Source organism: Pogoniulus pusillus, chromosome 32 (genome assembly GCF_015220805.1).
Source record: "Pogoniulus pusillus isolate bPogPus1 chromosome 32, bPogPus1.pri, whole genome shotgun sequence".
In the NCBI taxonomy this organism is placed as follows: Eukaryota; Metazoa; Chordata; class Aves; order Piciformes; family Lybiidae; genus Pogoniulus; species Pogoniulus pusillus.
In genome coordinates, this window is record NC_087295.1 from 453,928 (window position 1) to 470,955 (window position 17,028).

Genomic DNA, 17,028 nt, shown 5'->3' on the forward strand with positions numbered 1-17,028 from the left:
CCCCTCGGAAGCGGCCAGCAGTAGGAGGTCGAGCCTCTGCTGCGCGGGCTCACCTGTTGGCCCGGGCCGCCGCTGCTCTCTCCTTCCTTTCCCTCGCGTTCATACCCCTAACCCCCATCTGCCCCGCTGTCGGGGGCTGCCGCCATGGCGGAGACGGAGGAGAGGAGCCTCGACGACTTCTTCGCCAAGCGGGACAAGAAGAAGCGGAAGGAGAAGAGCAACCGAGCGGCCGCCGCCTCCAGCGCCGCTTCTAGCGCCGCTTCTAACGCTGCCTCTAACGCCACGGGGGCGGCCTCGGCGGCTGGAGGAACCCGCCCGACTGACGGCAGCGGCTCCGGGGCCGTCACCTCTAACGCAGATTCCTCCAAGACGGTGACCAAGGTGAGGCCTGGGGAGGGTGGGAAGTGGGGAGCAGGGCCGCGGCGGCGGGGAACGGTCACGGCTGCCTACGGCGGCCCAGACGGCGCCTTCCTGCCGGCAGGGGGCGCCGTCACTGCCGGCCTGGGGGAGCGGCGCCGCCCGGCCATGCGGCCGCGGGAGGCCCGTGGGGCTCCCGGGCAAGACCGGCCCCAAAGCGGGAGAGAGCCGGCGGGAGGGCCTCGCCGCCACGGCGACAGCCCGCCGGGGCTTCTTAGCCCAGCGCAGCCTTATCTTTGGGCCGGAACCGCCGGTTTCTGGGCTGGGCGTTCACCCGGCCTCGAAACGTGCCTTGCGTCCGCGTGTAGGGAAGGAAATGGCTCCAGTTCCCGGTCTGCGGCTTCGGTTGTGCCCAGCCCTCCCTGGTTTCTGGGTCTTGGTGCAAGGCAGTGGCAGGAGCTGGAGATTTGCATCAGGTGCCAGCTTGCGTTGTGGCCTGTGGACCTTGGCGATAAGTTTCCCCTGGCCCTGCAGACACAGTGCGCCTGGCGCTTTGCCTCGGTGCCAGGAAGGGCTTTGCTGCCAGGAGGAGTTTCGTACCATGTTACAAGGGTATGATAAGGGTGCAGGAGAAGCTCGCAGCTGAGTTAACGCCTTCCAGCTAGCCACGTTCTGTACTTTCAAATCTAATTTTAAGACTCAGAATACTAGGTTGGACAGGACTACAGTGGTCATCTGGTCCAGCCTTAGGAAAAGCACAGTGTAGACAAGATGACCCTACAGCCTGCCCAGATTTGGTGTTACAGTGCCCAGGTTTGGGGAGCTCCACCACTTCCTTGAGATTATTCCATTGGTTGATTGTCTTTGAAAAGTGTTCCTCTCGTGTCCCCACTGTTAATTTGCCCCCATTACCGTTATTTTGGATGTGACTCCTTGTAATAAGGGAGCGTCGTCTTTGTAGCCACCTTTTAAATGCTGGGCCGCAGTGATAAGCCTTCTTTCCATGAGGTTGAACTAGAAATACTGAAAGAAATGTTTCCTAATGTTTAATTTGGGCACCTTAACACCTGCAGTAGCTAAGTAGACCAAGGTCGATGGTGATCTTCCATCTGCTCTTCTGTTCATTTGCTTGCAGAATGTTTTCTGGCTTTGACCGAAGCTGGTCCGTGGATTAGCACTAAAGATTGTTAGGTGTGGAAGGCATGTTGGTTTGAAAACTGTGATGTTTCCATAGAGATGGGGTGTAAGAAACCTAAAAGATTTTAGAGCTGTAGGCTCACACTCTTCCAGTAGATTGACTCTTCAACAGCCAGTGCAATGGCGTGAGGTGACTCTGCTTCTGCTCTTAGGTTAAAGCAGGTCAGTTTTCCTGCTAGAAGTTGATAGTATTGAAGATCCTAAAACAGGGCTCCTTGCAGAAGCTGTTTCCCCAGGTGTGCAGCAGAAAGTGGACTGTAGTACCACTGGCAGACTTTGCTTGCAAGGTCATCTTTGTATTTAGAGTCATAACTGCATTTCATGTAGGAATTATGTAAAACACTAGTTGGTCTGTGAGTGTTTTAAAGCTGTGACTAGGGCTGCTAATCTGTTCTGGTTCATTTGTAACTCACTTTAATAAGCCTGAAACCAACTGGTTGAACAGTAGGGCAGAGCTGGCTCTGTGTAAGTGGACACTTAAGATCCCACTTTACACCTTAGAGTGGTGCTTCGCAAAGACTAACATTTCACTGGTTTTGTGCACTATGGCTGCCATGGCTTCAAAGCTGCTTTTTTTCCTGTTATAAAAACATTGAGAAGACAAGAAAGGCTTTAAGTGTGGTTGTGAATGTGACAATCAAATGTACCAATATTAGTCATGATCATAAATCCACTGTGGGCTACTCCAGATGTTCTTTACTGTTGGGCTTGTGGGATAGGTGATGGAACAGTAAGTCTGAAGTGCTGAAGCTGTCACAGAAGCTTGCTGTTGGCAAAAGCAGGAGTGGTTGTCCTTGAATTTCCCTGGTCTTGGCTGCACAGCTGTTCCCTGCTTAGTGTTGTCCCTTGATTTCCCATGGGATTTTTACTGAGACATGGTTTTCTTTCACTCCAGTGGCTTTTACTGGGGCGTTTCTGAGCTGTCCCAGTGAGTCAGCCGAGTTAGGGAGGAGGAGTGGAACCCTTTGCTGCTGGCGGTGGGGCACAGATGGGCTTCCCATGGAGTTGCACCTCCACTCTTAGTTTGCTTTATCTTCGTTACATTCCTTTCCACTTTCAGCATCAAGAGGTAACAAGTTTCTTTTTCTCTTCTTACAGGAAGAGGATGATTGGAAGGAGTTTGAGCAAAAGGAAGAGGTTGATTATAGTGGTCTTAGAGTTCAGTCCATGCAAATAAGGTACCACACTTTCAGTTCTTTCTCCAGAATAATTGCTGTGGCTGTCTGTAAGGTGTGCTCGGTCTCCTGAGCTGCCTCCGGGGCCGTTAAGCAGGGCTTTGGTACGTGTCTGATGACACAGAAGTTTAGACTCTAGGTCTGCCGTTTTGGTTGGGACTCAGATTTTTATCACAGGCTCTTAACGTTGCCCTTTATAAAGATGTTAGGAATTTCTGTGAAGAGCACAGGCCAGTAACTGCCACTGATGGTGTCACTTGCTTCAGCTTACTGTGGTGATTACTCTGAGAGGCTATTTAATTTTCAGTTATTATAACTATTTTAAACTGCTCTCTGATGTATACAGAAAGCTTTTCTGATCATGACTAGCAGGCACTGGTGTATTATAAACTTCTTTTGTATTTACACTTCACCGCTGCTATTGAGATCAGTGCCTTGAGTTTAATTGCCTCACCCTGCACTTGTGCCCCCTTAAATCACACAGCTTGCTGTAGCAGTTGTCTAGCAAATCGTTTTGAGTTTATGACTATTTCTGTGCAAAATAAGATGGGCTAAATGAAATAATCAGGCTGTTATTTGTCTTCAGGCATATTTTCCTCCTGTTTTGAAAAGATACTATGAGTTGATTTGTGGAGTGTATTTGCGCAACATAAGAATGTTTATCAGGTGGTTGTGGTTATAGGTAAAGGTTGCTCAGGACTTGCTTTCTGTCAATGTTTTTGTACAACTTCTTCCTCGTGGCTGAAGCATTTTATGGAAGCTGGACCTGTAGTCCTTTCCTGCTTTATCTTGTCATCACTTCCAAATGCTTGACAGCCTCAGTAAGAAGTTGTTTAAACTCAAAGGAATCAGTTTATTTGGTCATTTAGTGTAGTTTCAGTTTGTCCTTTTTAAAAGAACTTCTTTCCTTCTCAGCTGTGAAGCTACACAGCAGTAGTCCAGATGGAAGCACCACTGCAGAGGTTACAGGACTAATGCTGTGTGCTGTAGCTGCAGAATGCTGCCCATGGCAGCTGTGTAGCATCTTGTATCTTAAATCTTTCCTTGTAACATGCTGCTTATCACTCCTCTCTTGCAGTGAGAAGGAAGATGATGAAAGTGAAAAAACAGAAGAAACTGGTGACAACTGGGAAGAGACCGGTGGTAGTGTAGACAGATCCTCTGGTCCTTGGAACAAGTCTGCGCCTGCCCCAGCACCTGTCGTTGAACCAATTGGTAAATTTAACTTGGAGTTGTTACTTTTCCCAGCTGGAAGCCCATTGGGCTGAATGAAGCGGCTCAGAGGGTGGCATTGCCACCTACTGGTGACTTGTTTGGCACAGTGGTCACTAAGGAGATCTTCCTGTGAAGGGGTCTGAGAATCTGCATTGACAATACTGTCAGAGGCTTTAAACAAATACCAGTGGAGTGGGGGTTCTGGCTTTGAAGATGGGGCGGTGGAAGCATCCTGTCTTTGGAGGAGGTACTTTTGCTTTGCAGTTTGCAAAATAACCTGTGGAAGTGTTTCTGTTGCTGTAAAAACAGTGCTGTGACAATGAAAGGGCTGTTCAGGCAGTGTTTGATGTCTGCTAGGACAGCTCTTGAGCAGGGTGTTATGGTTAACGGTGTGCTTTTCACACTAGTTCTGGGGTACAAAGACCATGGCACCTCAAAGATGATTCTTTAACTGGGATAGGATTAAATACAACTGATTAGCAGCAGCAGAGATCAGCTGCTAGCCACGATGGGAGTTTGGACTTCTCCTCCATTGAGACATTCCAAGTAGCCTGCTGCAGGCGTGCTTGCTTGCACAGGCAAGGAGGTAAAGCATTCACTGCTGCCAGTTCATCGTAGATGGTTCTTTGGATGTGAACTATTCAGAGACACATCTGAAGAGGTGCTAGAAAGAACATTTAGCACAAGGTTGTGTTTAAATCTCTGGTTTTAAAGGTGAGCTGCCAACACATAGCCGAGCAGAAGCATTGAAATCCTCAGCCCTGAGCCAGTGCACTGGAGCAGCGTTTGAGCTGGCCTGCCAAGCGTAGCTTAAACTGGGTGGCCTCTGATCTCCTCCCGTCTCTGAGCACTCGATGCCAGAGCTTTGAGAGGTGCAGGGTCGTGAGCTTGCGGGTGGGTTCCAGGGGCTCTGGGCGTAGACTCACTCCCCGGATGCTATTGTCCCCCACAGTGGCCGAGGCCCCGGAGCCGGTGCCGAGCGGAGGCGTGTACAGGCCGCCCGGCGCCAGGGAGGGCGGCAGGCCCCGGCGAGCGCAGCAGGGCCCGCCCGAGATCTACAGCGACACTCAGTTCCCCTCGCTGCAGTCCTCCGCCAAGCTCGGCGACAGCCGCAGGTGAGTGCCCTGCAGCTGCTGCCAGGGGACGCCCCGGGCCGCCTGCTGCTGCTCCTCCTCCTCCCTCTGCTTTAAGGCTTAAGCCTGAAGCTTCCCGCAGAGACAAGACAGATGTGAGACATTGCTCTGTTTGGCAAAGAGATGTAGGAGAGGTCTTGACTATATTCGGCTTTTGGGAGGGCCTCCCAGCACAGGACATAGCCCAGTGATGCAGCCAAGCACGGCTGCCAGGTCTCTGCCAAAGGGTTTCCCTGGAGCAGGCACTTCAGCTCCTGGCAGCAGCTGCCTCCCTGATCTGGTTGTGGCAAGGCTCTGCTGCTGGCAGTAGGCATGAGGAGAATGTCTTCAGCACGCTGCCTTTTCCTTAGAGCCGTGACAGGGACAGAAGTGGAGGATTGGGCTTTCATGCACACAGCAAGCAGCAGACGTGCTGCCTGAGCTCTGCTTCACAAAGCCTCTCCCCTTTTGAAGACTTGAGTCCTGATCTTTCCATAGCCTTATTCCCTGCAGAGGAGAGAGCAAGGCCAGAACCTAGTTCACTTGTGGGTTCTTTGGGGCTATTTTTTAGCCTGCTAGACCAATAATGCCTGGCAGAAGCTTTGTTTCTTCTGGGTTTGTTTTGGTTTGGCTTTGTCTGCCTGGAGGCTGAGACCCATTGTTGATGCTTTGGAGTTGAGCTAAGATGATATTCTGAGGGAGTGTTCTGGAAATGGACTCTTTGCTTTCTAAAACTTGTTTAAATGCACCTAAATTTACTTCTGGGAATGTTAATACTGAGATTTAGAATGTGATCAGAGTTGTACTGGGGGATGAGCTTGGTTCTGGTGATAAGGTTTTGCAAGACTTGCTTGGGAATGTTTGTTGTGTTAAAACCCTAGAGATGGTGTTCTCTGTTTGGGCTGGTTTTGTTGGGATGGGGTGGAAATCAACCGGAAATTCACAGTTCACAAGCTAGTGATGAGATATTTACTGATTACATTTCTTTTCCCTTAGGGATAAAGAAATGGAGAAGAGCTTTGAAGTAGTAAAACACAAAACTAGAGGTAGGGATGAGGTCTCAAAAACCCAGGCACTTAAACTTCAGCTAGAGAACCAGTATGCTGTGCTGGGGGATCAGTAGAGCTGCACACACAGTACAGTTCAGGAATGCTTGTTTGGTAACCCCTCCACTAAGGTAACTAAACTACAGCTCACAGCTCTGATGACCGTGCCACCTTGTTCTGCTGGATCTGCTGCAGCAAGTGCAGACTGCCCTGATGTAAGTGATTGGTTCTCCTGCATTGTGGAAGCATAACGTGTTACAACTCCTCCAGTGGATGTGGGGCAGAGTAATGTCATGATTGAACTGGTGTCACCAGGGTTCTTTAATTGCTCAGATACCTACAGCCAGTGGTCATTTCCAAATCTTTTTATGTTCAGATACTGAGCCTTCGTAAAGGTTGACTACCTCAGACTTGCTGCACTCATTGTGGACACCATGTGGATCACAACTTCTGGAAGAGAAGGTTACAGCTGTTTTAGTGGCCATCTGAAACTTGAAACCAGCTCTACTGGATTCCTGTCAGAAATCCTGCAGAAGTCAGCCATTTGGTTCCAATTTGCTATAACAAAGATTTAAGTGACCTTAATGACAAACCTGTTCTGTTCCCCTCCTGAGGAATCCTGCCCTGTGTAGCCATAGCCTGATAGAGACTTCTGGAGCTGCCCAAGTACTGCAGAGCTGTAGCTTGTTTACCTTTCTAGATAGCTGTACTGAGGTAACTGCACCACCGAGTAGAACTCCTCCAGTACCAGATTAGAGATCAGTGGCTCGGAGTCCTCTGTTGGCTTTAGCCATGCCCACAGCTGGCTTTTGGCTGCTTATTCTTAGTCCCCACCCAAGAAACTGCTGCCTGGTTTCTGCTATCCAGTTGCATCCTGTTTAAATGATGGTGAGACCTTGGACTGAAGCAGTTTCTTTGGGGCTTTGTCACGAGTATTTCCCACCCTGAAGCACTAAGGCTTGAGTTTCCATTATCCAGGCTCCAGCCACAGTCCTTGGAATGTGTCTTTCCCAGAGGAGGTGTGGCTATATTGCTACTGGATAAGACATCCTCTATTGAAAACAGTTGCTCGTGGCAGGGTAATGGGTACTTGATAACCCAACTGTAACCAGAGGGATAGAGCTGGTAAAGCCTTACTTGTTTGGCTACTTCTGTGAAGCACGCAGGCTTTTTGAGGCAGAAATCCTGTAAGGCAGACTCCTGTGGTGGTTATTCACCGAGTCAGGAAGTTGAGTAGCAAAGGCTCCTTATGTTGTCATCTTTGAATCTAGTGGAAGCAGGCAAAGTGGTGTAAGTGATTCGATGAGCAACATCTGTCAAGTACCAAATGTGTCCTGCTGTAACCGTTCTTCTCTTCTCTGCATTCTCAGACCAGAAGTCAGATGAAGTACAACAGTGGCATGCTCCAGTGTGGAGATTTTTCAGAGTCAATGCCAAAAACTAGCCCCAGCGTTTGCAAGAGTTGCTAATGGCAAGAGAGACGAGGGAACAAACCCAAGCTGGCTTAGGTGTGTGTGCAGGTGGTGAGGATAGTGCAGGGCTCCCTTTGACTAACTGCTGACTCACTTTAACCTCCTCCTGAGGCCAGTGGCAACATTCTGTTGACTTCAGTGGAGCTGAGCTTCCACCTGGCTCTGCTGTGCACAGACTAATGCTGGCCTTGTCTTCGCAGAGTTAACTGTCCCTAAGACCTCTGCTACAAGCTGCTATTAGAGGGCTCCAGCCTCTTTTTCATTTGGAAGCAACCCCACTGAGCAGCCTGATGTGAATAGGCAGGGCTGAGCCATGCCTCTTCCTTGCAAGTGCATTGTTGCTAGCAGAACTGATGTCACCAAAGCTTTCTATGGAATTGGTGGGGAATGAAGAGGTTGATTGATGTGGGGGAAATGTGAAAATGCTTTTCCTGATCCTCTGAAGTGCTCTCAGCAATTCAGCTGAATCCAGTTGTTGCTGTGTGCAGGGGAGGAGGGGCTCCCCGTTGTGCTGTCTTTCATTGGAGGTTTTGGGCATGGATTCTGGCAGTTCAAGAAAACCCTGTACCAGTTTCAAATCAAATAAAATGGACATATTCATGGATATGGAGTCTGATGAGTCTTTACTGTTGTGTCCCACAGCTGAGGAAGCAGAGTGCCTGGGGGTGGGGGAGGCAGGCCGGTGAGCAGGGCCAGGCTGTGTTTTAGGGGCATGTAGCAGCAGTGAGCATTAATATGTCTTTTATTTACACAAGCTTAGTTTGTACCCATTGGTGTCTCCTTACTCTCCACCATAGGGGTCTGGATGGAGGTTGTGAACTGAGTGTGAATGGAGCCTTGATCTCCTTTTCACTTGAACGCAGCTCTGCTTACTTAAACACCTCTGAAAGTGTGCCTGCTATCACCAGAGTTCATGGGCTGCTGCTAACTAGAGCTGTTCCTTTGGAGACTTTTCTTGAGCACATCGTTCCGGGGCTTTAGTGAAGGCATAAAGAGGAAAGCAGCCAAAGTTCAGTCTCCCTGGTTCAGAATGGTGAAGCGTTTGAAAGTGTCTCCTGTTAAATACTGCTGCCAGCAGCTATCAAAATGCAGCCATCAGTACCTAGGACAGTCAGTTCTCTGGAAGCTTGATTTGCTCTTGGGGCTCTGAGCGAGCTCCCTCTGGAGTGCCCTTGTGCTCCTTGGAGGCATGCTGAGAATGTCCCTTTCCTTTCCAGAGTGCTGGGGGAAGGCTCGTGCCCCCAGTGAAGGATTGCCAGCTGCAGAGCTGGGCTTGGCTTGATGCTAGCCAGTAGAAGGCAGCTGTGTTAACCTGTTACATGCTTCTGTGGATTTTTTTTGCCCCTGGACCTGGTTTAGCTGTGCAGATAAAGGGGACCTGAGCAAGTGACTTGTCGCCTCCCTGCAGTTTGGCTTTGCCAGGTGTGGCCAGTTTCAGTACCTGAACAGGTGAATTTTTACTGGCACAAATAGTGGTATAAACCTTACAGCAGTGGGACTGTCTCTGCTGGCTCCTGGAAACTCTTTCACTAGAACATGCCCAAGGTCCCTGTATGGCTTGGGTGCCTTTGACAGGGCTGCATGTCTTGGGCAGCAGCTTCTGCAGCAGATCTCTCTTTCTACTTTCAGCCTGCTGAAGTTTCAGACTTGCCTGCGGGTTTCTGTCAGATACCATCACTAGAATGCAGCAGAGGGTTCTGTTCTGTTCAGCTTGCTCACAAGCTCCTAACAGGGTGTTTGAGCTGCTCAACAATAACCTCCACCTTTACATTTCAGATCCTCTGGCTGTGTGTGAAGGGTGAGGGGAACTGGCAGTGTGCTGATAAATTCTTCAGAGAAAGTTACAGCTGAGTTGTGTCGTGGTCAGTGGTGGAACCTGAGAGCTTGAGATGGAGAAGGAAGCACAAAACTAAGGAGTCTAGTGTGAAGTCTCAACTCCTGTGTGGAGAGTGGATTTGGAAGCACCAGGTGTGGTTCCACCGTGTTTTAAGTGCAGTAGAGTAGGATGAAGAAGATTTTTTGAGTAGGCAGAGTGGGAGTGATGCAGTAAACAGGAGGAGGCAGAAAAGAGGGATTGAGATGGCTGTGCTCTGAGTGGCAGGGTGAAGTGCACAGCCTGATATAGGTGTGGAGGGTACCTGGTGGGGTGGGCACTATGTTCACAGTGGCAGCTCCACTTGGTTTTACATAGGAATGTATGAGGCTCAGTAGCTGGGGAAGGTCTTTAAAGGAAGCAGGAGAATGTGGCATTGGTGCAGAGCTATCTGCCCAGCTGCCTAAAGAGAGGAAAATGCCAGGATGGTGCAGCAGTCTGAGTGGGTGGTGACTTGCTTCAAATACAGGAAAACAGCTCCATCAGCTGGGCTAGCCGGCACTTTGAGTTAGTGTGTAGGAAGACATTTCCTGGTGTGGAACCTTCTGGTTTGTGTGTCCTGGGGTTACTCTCAGCTGCTCCCCTGTGTTGGTGCAGCAAGGCTGACAGAGCTCAGTGGCTGCTCAGTCAGAACACAAGCATTAGAAAGGTGTTCAGTACCAGGAGAGGTGCAGCTGGGGTCCTGGGGCAGAAAGCATCTGAAGCAAGTGTGTGCTCGGAACAGAAGCCAGTCTGGTTTGCAGCAAGTGTAGCCAAGAAGGTAGGGTTTGACCTGGGCTGTCCACTGAGCTGCTCTGCTGAGGGAATTCAGTTTCTCTTTGCCTCAGTTTCCACAGCTGTATTAAAACAAACCCAACAAGCTGCAACACCCCTGTGAGGTGAGACCCGTGAGGACTGCAGGACTTTAGTGCTCTCTGGGAAGGCTTGATCCTGGCAGCTGTACTGGACTATTGCTGCAAAGCTATTTTCATCTCGGGACAAATCAGAAGTGGAACCCAAAGCCTTTAATGATAATATAAATAGGGATTAAAAACTGTACACCTGGTTAGCAAGGCTGCCGCTCAGCGCACTCTGCAGCGCTTGACTCGGCTCATTTCCCCCCGGGCTTTTCTCTTCTGGGATGAGCCAGCTGCAGGGTCGTGCTGAAGGCAAGAGCCAGCCTCTGGCAAGCAGTAGGACTCCATGGCAGGAGGTGGATCCTTCAACAGAGGGGGAAAAGAAGTGGTTTAGGTCAGGAAGCTTCTAAGAAACTGCTCAGCAGTTTGCTGAAGGAATGAGCCAAGGGTTGTACACCTGCATCTGGAACACATCCTGCAAGCTCCCTACCCTGCAACAGGCTGCACTGCAGCAGCAGCCATGGCAGTGGTGAGTTGAGCACAGGGATCACACGTGGGCAAAAGGGGCCCCCTAACTGGTAGAGCAGCCGTTGCCTTCAGAGGCTTGGGGTGCTGCAGGAGAGATGGCTGCCCCCATCGGCCCGTGGGTGGGCAAAGAGCCCCTGGGAGCATGCACACCTGGATGAGGTAGTCAGCGATGTACTCGGGTTTCAGGCAGTTCACTCCCTGGGCTGCTGCCTCTGCCACCTTCACCCTGCTGTCATCTGGCTTCAGCTTGCTGAAATCAGCAAAGAGGTGAGTGGCTTCTTGGAAAAGGGACTCAGAGTGGCCAGAAAACACCTGCAGATCAAAGCACAGCAAGAGTGGCTTCAGTATTAACTGCTTGATCCCCAAGACAAATGCAGCCCATAAGCCAGAATTTCACTGAAGATACCCTTTAGAACTGTGCTCTCCACCACCCTGCCCTTGCTGAGGCAGGGCACAGAAACTGTCCTCACTTCCCACCAGCACCACTGACTTGTGTGACCTCAGACAAGCTGCTCTGCCTGACCACTTGCAAAACGAAGGTACAGAGCTTTGTCCTCCCACCCTTTCAGCAGGTCTCAGAGCAGTTGTGTTAGCTAAGACCTCTAGGCCATGTGGAGGACGCCTGGCACAGAGCTTAACAGAAAGACCTCCCCCAGACATGCACATTTCATTAGAAACCCAAAATGCACCAGCAAAACACTGCCTACTTTTGCTCCTCCTGACTGGAGAAGGCGTCTGAAGCCTGCTTCTTTGCACTGGTCAACGTTCAGGATCACTTTCCAACCACTGAAGGCTCCCTAGATGAAAGATCCATTTAGTCAGAAGTATGCTGGCAATAGAAAAGTACAAAGATTACTGGAGCTAGAATTTGCCCCTGTGGGGAATATTCACCGGATTGAGAGTAACTGGCAGAGAACCACAGCAGTGGGCAGCTTGCCACCAAGCCCTTCCATCTGCATGGGCAAAGCCACCTCTGCAAAGGCCCTTGGCAGGGAGCAGCAAACCCTCACGTATGGAAGCACCTCTGAAGACAAACAGCTACCTGGAGACAACATTGCCCCCAGCCCATGCACTGCCTTCTATGCTCAGGTACAGGAACAGTACCTGTGGCCAACTGCCTGCTTCCTGCATGCACTCACCCTGACTTCCAAGTAGGCAAGGTGTAAACCTGTGCCCTGTTGGAAGCACAGCAGCATGCTCACTGCTAGAGCTCCAAAAATGCTGTCAGAGCTTTCACTTGGCCCAGCACAGCCCTGGTGTGGCAGCTGTGGTTTCCAGGTAAAGCCAAGTTGGGTTTGCTGCCCCGTGGAAGTGCTGCAGTGCAAACATCACCCTGCTGGCTGAGGGAGCTCTGCACACACCCATAGCCATGTTCCAGCTTTGTGAAACACAAGCACTGGCTCAGGAGGATGTGAAGACTTTAAATATGCCAGCACTGAAGAGTTCAAAACCAAACTCACTGAACTGGAATACATCCAGCTAAACCTCCTTGTTCTTATTAACAAGGCAGATGACCCTGCCCTGCCACTGAAGCTGTGTCTTGGTGGCAATCCCTGTCCTATCCACCCACTTTGTACTACTGCTATTGCATGAGTAAACACTAGCATACCTCAGCAATGCCACTTTCTTGCCTGCACTTATGAATTCTTTTTCTCCACCTCATGGCTGCGAGTGCTAGTTTTTTCTGGTTTACATGGATTCCAGGCAGAGCATTAAGTATGGAACTACTTCCCCACTCATAATCTTCTTCCTAAAACAATCATAAGTTTTAATTACAAACCAGCCCTGCCAACTTTACCAGCAGAAAAAGGCACACCAAAATAAAAGCAAGCAAACAAACAAAACCCCCAAAGCCAACCATACACACACAAACCCAACAAGCACACAAAACCCCCCAGTCTCACCCCAAAAAACCCAACCAAACAACCCCCCCAGAACAAATGCTACCTCATTTATCTGGGAGAAACAGCTCTGGGGAAGAGCCACATCTCTTCCTTCAATTACACACAGGAATCCAAATCAACTGATCACTCCTGTGCCATGAAGTCATGGACACAGCAGACTCCTGCAGCCATCTACAGTGGGATTCAACAACAGAGCAAAGCAACTCTTTGCTCTGGACACCACTGACTCTAAGATGGTGCAGTGTCCTCCAGAGCAGGAAAGCTGGTATGGATGCACAGACACAAACCAGCTTCCAGGCATTATCTTACAGTTAGCCTGGTTGACGTAAGAGCTGCTAGGCCCAGGAGAACTGTAAAGTACCAGGGAGCAGAGGAGCTGGAAGGAAGAGTGCTGAGAATGTTCACATGCATGGTTAGAGAGCTGGCTTATTTAAAACTGGCTTACGTTCATGTACTGAAAGGATCAAGATGTAATTCCTAGCAGAACAAGTTGCAAATGAATTCAGCTGTAAGAGTGATCTTACCACCCCCCCCAGGCTTCAGTTTCCAGAAGCAGCTACAGACAGCACAGGTATCTCCTTTATCCTAACACAGGAGCTGGGGGGCCCAGGGCTAGTTTTCAGAGAAAAAAGTTCTCAAGGCTTTGTATCCTCTGAAGTTGCCCTGTGAGAGACTGCAATTGCCTGTGAGAGACTCAGTCCTTTCCTAGCAGTGCACAACACATGGAAAGGTGCAGGGCACATGCCTGAACAAAGCAGCCAGCTCCCCTGCATGCCTCCAGGTAGGATCGATGCAGGACCCACTTGCCAGCTGCCATCGATGCCAGGAACTTCTCGTTGCGCAGAGGATGCCCCACGACAATGTGTGTGCAGCTGGGGTCAAAGCACTGCTTCTCCAGCACCACTCCACCTGCAAGTGAGAAAGCACAGTCCCGTTAGGTCAGGGCCATGCTGCACACAGGAGAGGTGAACTCAGAGTTCTCTGAATTCAGATGAAAATACACTGCACTCCAGTTTACACTGGGAGCATTATCGTGGAAGTGGCACCAGCAGAAGCTGGCAAGGAAGAGGAGAAGCAGCCAGTAAAGAGTGGCTGATAGAAACGGAGCGCTCCTGTAACACAGACTGGAATGAGGGAGACACCAGAGGAGGGCAGCTCCTAGGCACTCCCAGCAGTGAAGAAAGAGGCTGTTGTGGAAACAGCTAAAAGCAAAGTGCCAGAAGACAAAACCAGTGCTGTTTGCTGGCATGCAATAAAATCTCCTCCCAGGCAGAGAGCCATAGTGTGAGCCCTGACCCGAGAGTCACTAACAGCAGCCCCTTCGTGTGCCCAAGGAGCCGCAGCTGAGCAGACAGACAGACAGAGACTGTTCTCTGCAGTTCACCAGTTCTCCTACCTAACTCCTCAATCAGATGGCAGTAATCAAACCTTTCTTGAGGATTAAGAGAAGACAGCTGGAACTTGCGGCATGTCTCTGGTTCTTCCCCAGGCTGCTCATCCTCAGCAACAGCCTGGAAATACAGCAGCAGACTTTGAAAACACAGCAGGAAGAGGAGGCTGACAACTGAGAATTCCTCTGCCAAATAGTCAGTACTACTTTTATAGCAGGTTTTGGTTTAGCCAGGAAAAGCAGAACCAAACTCATCAAACCTGGATATAAAGCTTGGATCTCACCCAGTCAAGGTGAGCTTCCTTCTTAACACCCTCTTGGTGCCCTCTTTCTTCAGGGCACAGCTGACCCAATCTGTCACAAAACAGATCACTCATACCCACTGAATGCCAAGGTGAGCATGTGAAGGCATCACCACCCATCTATCACACTGCCCTGAATGTCCACCACAGCCTGTCTGATCTTGAATGTCACCACAAGCTCTTCTTCCCAGCCTTCCTGTAGGCCCCCTTCAGGTAGTGAAATGTGGCTTGAAGGTCTCCCTGAAGCTTTCTCCTCTCCAGGCTGAACAACTCCCAACTCCCTCAGCCTGTCCTCACAGGAGAGGTTTTCCAGCCCTCTGATCATCTTTGTGGCCTCCTCTGCACCCTCTCCAGCAAGGGTCACTACCTCCCCAGAAGACAAATCACTGTAACTATTTCTTTCCATGACAAACCTTCTCTTTGGGCTGTGGTGCCACAGGAGGGTTAGCCAGTGGGAAAGCAATGCTGGGGGCCTGTGGAGTGGGGATCAAGTGATCTTTAGTTGGAGTTTCAGGATCTCCACATTCAGGATTCTTCAGACCTTCAACCAAATCTTCAAACCCAGCCTCAGGAACAGCTGTGAAAGCAAACCATTCTTGCATGACTTGTGCTTGGTTGGATACAGTTATGGACAAAGGAAGAGAAAAGCACAGCTATCCCTGAAGGACAGAACACAACTGCTGCTACACCAGGACTGCTGCACTTCCTCACGCCACAAACTGGCACTGCAGTACTGCAGTCTCATGTCCCTGGATGTGCTGCTTTCAAAAAAGCCCAACCTCACATGACCCAATCTCTGTAGCTGAACTGCACCAAAATCAAACAGATTTAGCTGATTTTCTTCAGCCCCTCTAGGACCGACTCAGCTTTTATGAAAACTGTTGCCACCAAGAATCACTCACAAACACAGAGAGCCATAAACCTGAGACCCCAAGGAGGTCATCTTCCTATGTCACCATTCTTCACCTACGAGTATCTGCTGCTGGTATTCCCATTTGAATTCCACTCTATCTACCTGGAAACCAGCTGTGCTTTCAAAAGGTCCTTTGGAAGATTTCCTGAAGCTAATGCAGACTATTTTTAAACAAGCACAGCCAGTGTGTAGGACAGCTTCTCTAGAACCAGAAGCAGGAGAGGTGGCTCAAAGATGTGCACTGCAACTCTAGCCCTAAGAAAACATCAGCAGCGCTCTCTTTTGTGGAAGCAGAATTCAAACTCCACTGTGTTGCCCAAGTCCCCGAGAGCAAAGGGATGCTGCAGCCAAAGAAGAAGGATTCTGTATGTCTTTGTTTACCCATAGCAGCCATCTCCGCATCAGCTAAGGATGCCCTGAAGGCAGTCTCATCCACGTTCTTGTTGGCATGGCTGTGGCCTTGCTCAGTGCACTGGGAAGGACTGTTGGGCCACTGCAAGTTGCTAACAAGCCTTGCTCTCTCCTCCCTCGCAGTAGGATCGTCCCAGATGATCTGCTCACTCTGGGATGGCTCCGTGTTCACATCTGTCAGGGCCTGACGGGATTGCCTAAGGGAAGAAGCAGACACCCGAGGTACTCACATGTGCTAACAGGAGGCTGCCATCCCAGAAGGCACGTGTGGATGAGCACACCTCACTACTAGACTGGGGAAGGGGAAATCTCCATGTCAGAGTAACTCTGGCAGCCTGGCTTTAAGAGGCAGTGTCAGCAAGGCTACAGAAGGGCAGCTGGAGTAGCAGGAGATGTCTCTGTTGTGTCCTGCTCATAAATCATTTCTAAAGCAGTGTACTCAGCTCCTTACTAAGCCTAGTAATGTACAAATAAACACCAAGCTAAAGGAATCCTTTCCCAGGGTGTCTGTATTTTCTCCCTGTAGGTCACCACCATTAGAGTTCACATCCCATTCTCTGCTTAGACAGAAAAGAGAGGAGAAACTTTCACAGAGGCACTTCACAGGAGTACCTCCTACTTGTACATGGCCTGTGTACTGGAATCCTGCAGCACTGCTTTCTTCCAACCCTCTAACGCTAACTCAGCTCAAGAGATCAGCTGGCACAAGTCAGTCCAAAGCTCCAGAGCAAGCACGCTGCTCTGTGACTTCTGCCAAGGCTGCCCAGTGTGGGTTGGGAAAGCATTCTGCCTGAATGGATCTGAAACACCTAGAGATCTCCTCATGGCTCTGGCCGTTTGGGTAAGCAAAGGAGCACAGAGTGGGATCCTCTGGAGGACAGAGAATACCTGAGAGCCTCCAGGACCCTGCTGCGGCCGTTGCGCACAGAGCGTGTGCTGTCAGGGGTGCCTGGGGAGCCGTCACAGCTGCTCCTGGACAGGGATGCCCTCTGCCCCGGCGGCTTCACGAGTGATGTGGCAGACATGATCTCCTGCAGCTGCCTCTGGAAGCTCTCCCTCATTTCTAGTGCCTGAGTTAAAACTTAAGAGAAAGAACAAGACTTGTAGTGGGTGACAGCTGAAATTCCAGCCAGCTCCAACCCAGCCCCGCAGCAGCACGGACAGCACACTGAGGGGAGGGAAAGGCTTCCTAGCATTTTTTGCCCAGGTAACTGTAGGACGTCCTCAGCTGCCTGTTCCTAGCCTTGAGGAGAGGTTTCCCCTTGGCTGACACAGTTTAGCTCACGTCCCCAGTTCT

General features: G+C 50.2%; 2 protein-coding genes across 8 annotated transcripts in view; one reads left to right on the forward strand and one right to left on the reverse strand.

Moving 5' to 3' along the window:
* Positions 1–17,028, forward strand: part of CDV3 (CDV3 homolog) — a 24,753-nt gene continuing 7,725 nt past the window's right edge. The window contains exons 1-5 of one of the 5 annotated variants that reach the window (XM_064169846.1): positions 1–381; positions 2,653–2,732; positions 3,808–3,944; positions 4,897–5,059; positions 8,372–8,570. In XM_064169846.1, the coding sequence (XP_064025916.1) occupies positions 145–381; positions 2,653–2,732; positions 3,808–3,944; positions 4,897–5,059; positions 8,372–8,555 (801 nt within the window). In that variant the 5' untranslated portion in view covers positions 1–144 and the 3' untranslated portion in view covers positions 8,556–8,570. Of the gene's footprint in view, positions 382–2,652; positions 2,733–3,807; positions 3,945–4,896; positions 5,060–6,052; positions 8,179–8,371; positions 8,571–17,028 lie in introns of those variants that run through there. The other 4 variants (XM_064169847.1, XM_064169849.1, XM_064169850.1 and 1 more) reach the window with 4 other exon arrangements.
* Positions 10,437–17,028, reverse strand: part of TOPBP1 (DNA topoisomerase II binding protein 1) — a 21,378-nt gene continuing 14,786 nt past the window's right edge. For all 3 annotated transcript variants that reach the window (XM_064169844.1, XM_064169843.1, XM_064169845.1), the window contains 9 exons: positions 16,620–16,812; positions 15,702–15,928; positions 14,821–14,984; positions 14,112–14,226; positions 13,461–13,624; positions 12,421–12,561; positions 11,519–11,608; positions 10,962–11,123; positions 10,437–10,646 (listed from right to left, as the gene is read on the reverse strand). In XM_064169844.1, coding sequence (XP_064025914.1) covers positions 10,509–10,646; positions 10,962–11,123; positions 11,519–11,608; positions 12,421–12,561; positions 13,461–13,624; positions 14,112–14,226; positions 14,821–14,984; positions 15,702–15,928; positions 16,620–16,812 — 1,394 coding nt within the window. In that variant the 3' untranslated portion in view covers positions 10,437–10,508. The remainder of the gene's footprint in view (positions 10,647–10,961; positions 11,124–11,518; positions 11,609–12,420; positions 12,562–13,460; positions 13,625–14,111; positions 14,227–14,820; positions 14,985–15,701; positions 15,929–16,619; positions 16,813–17,028) is intronic.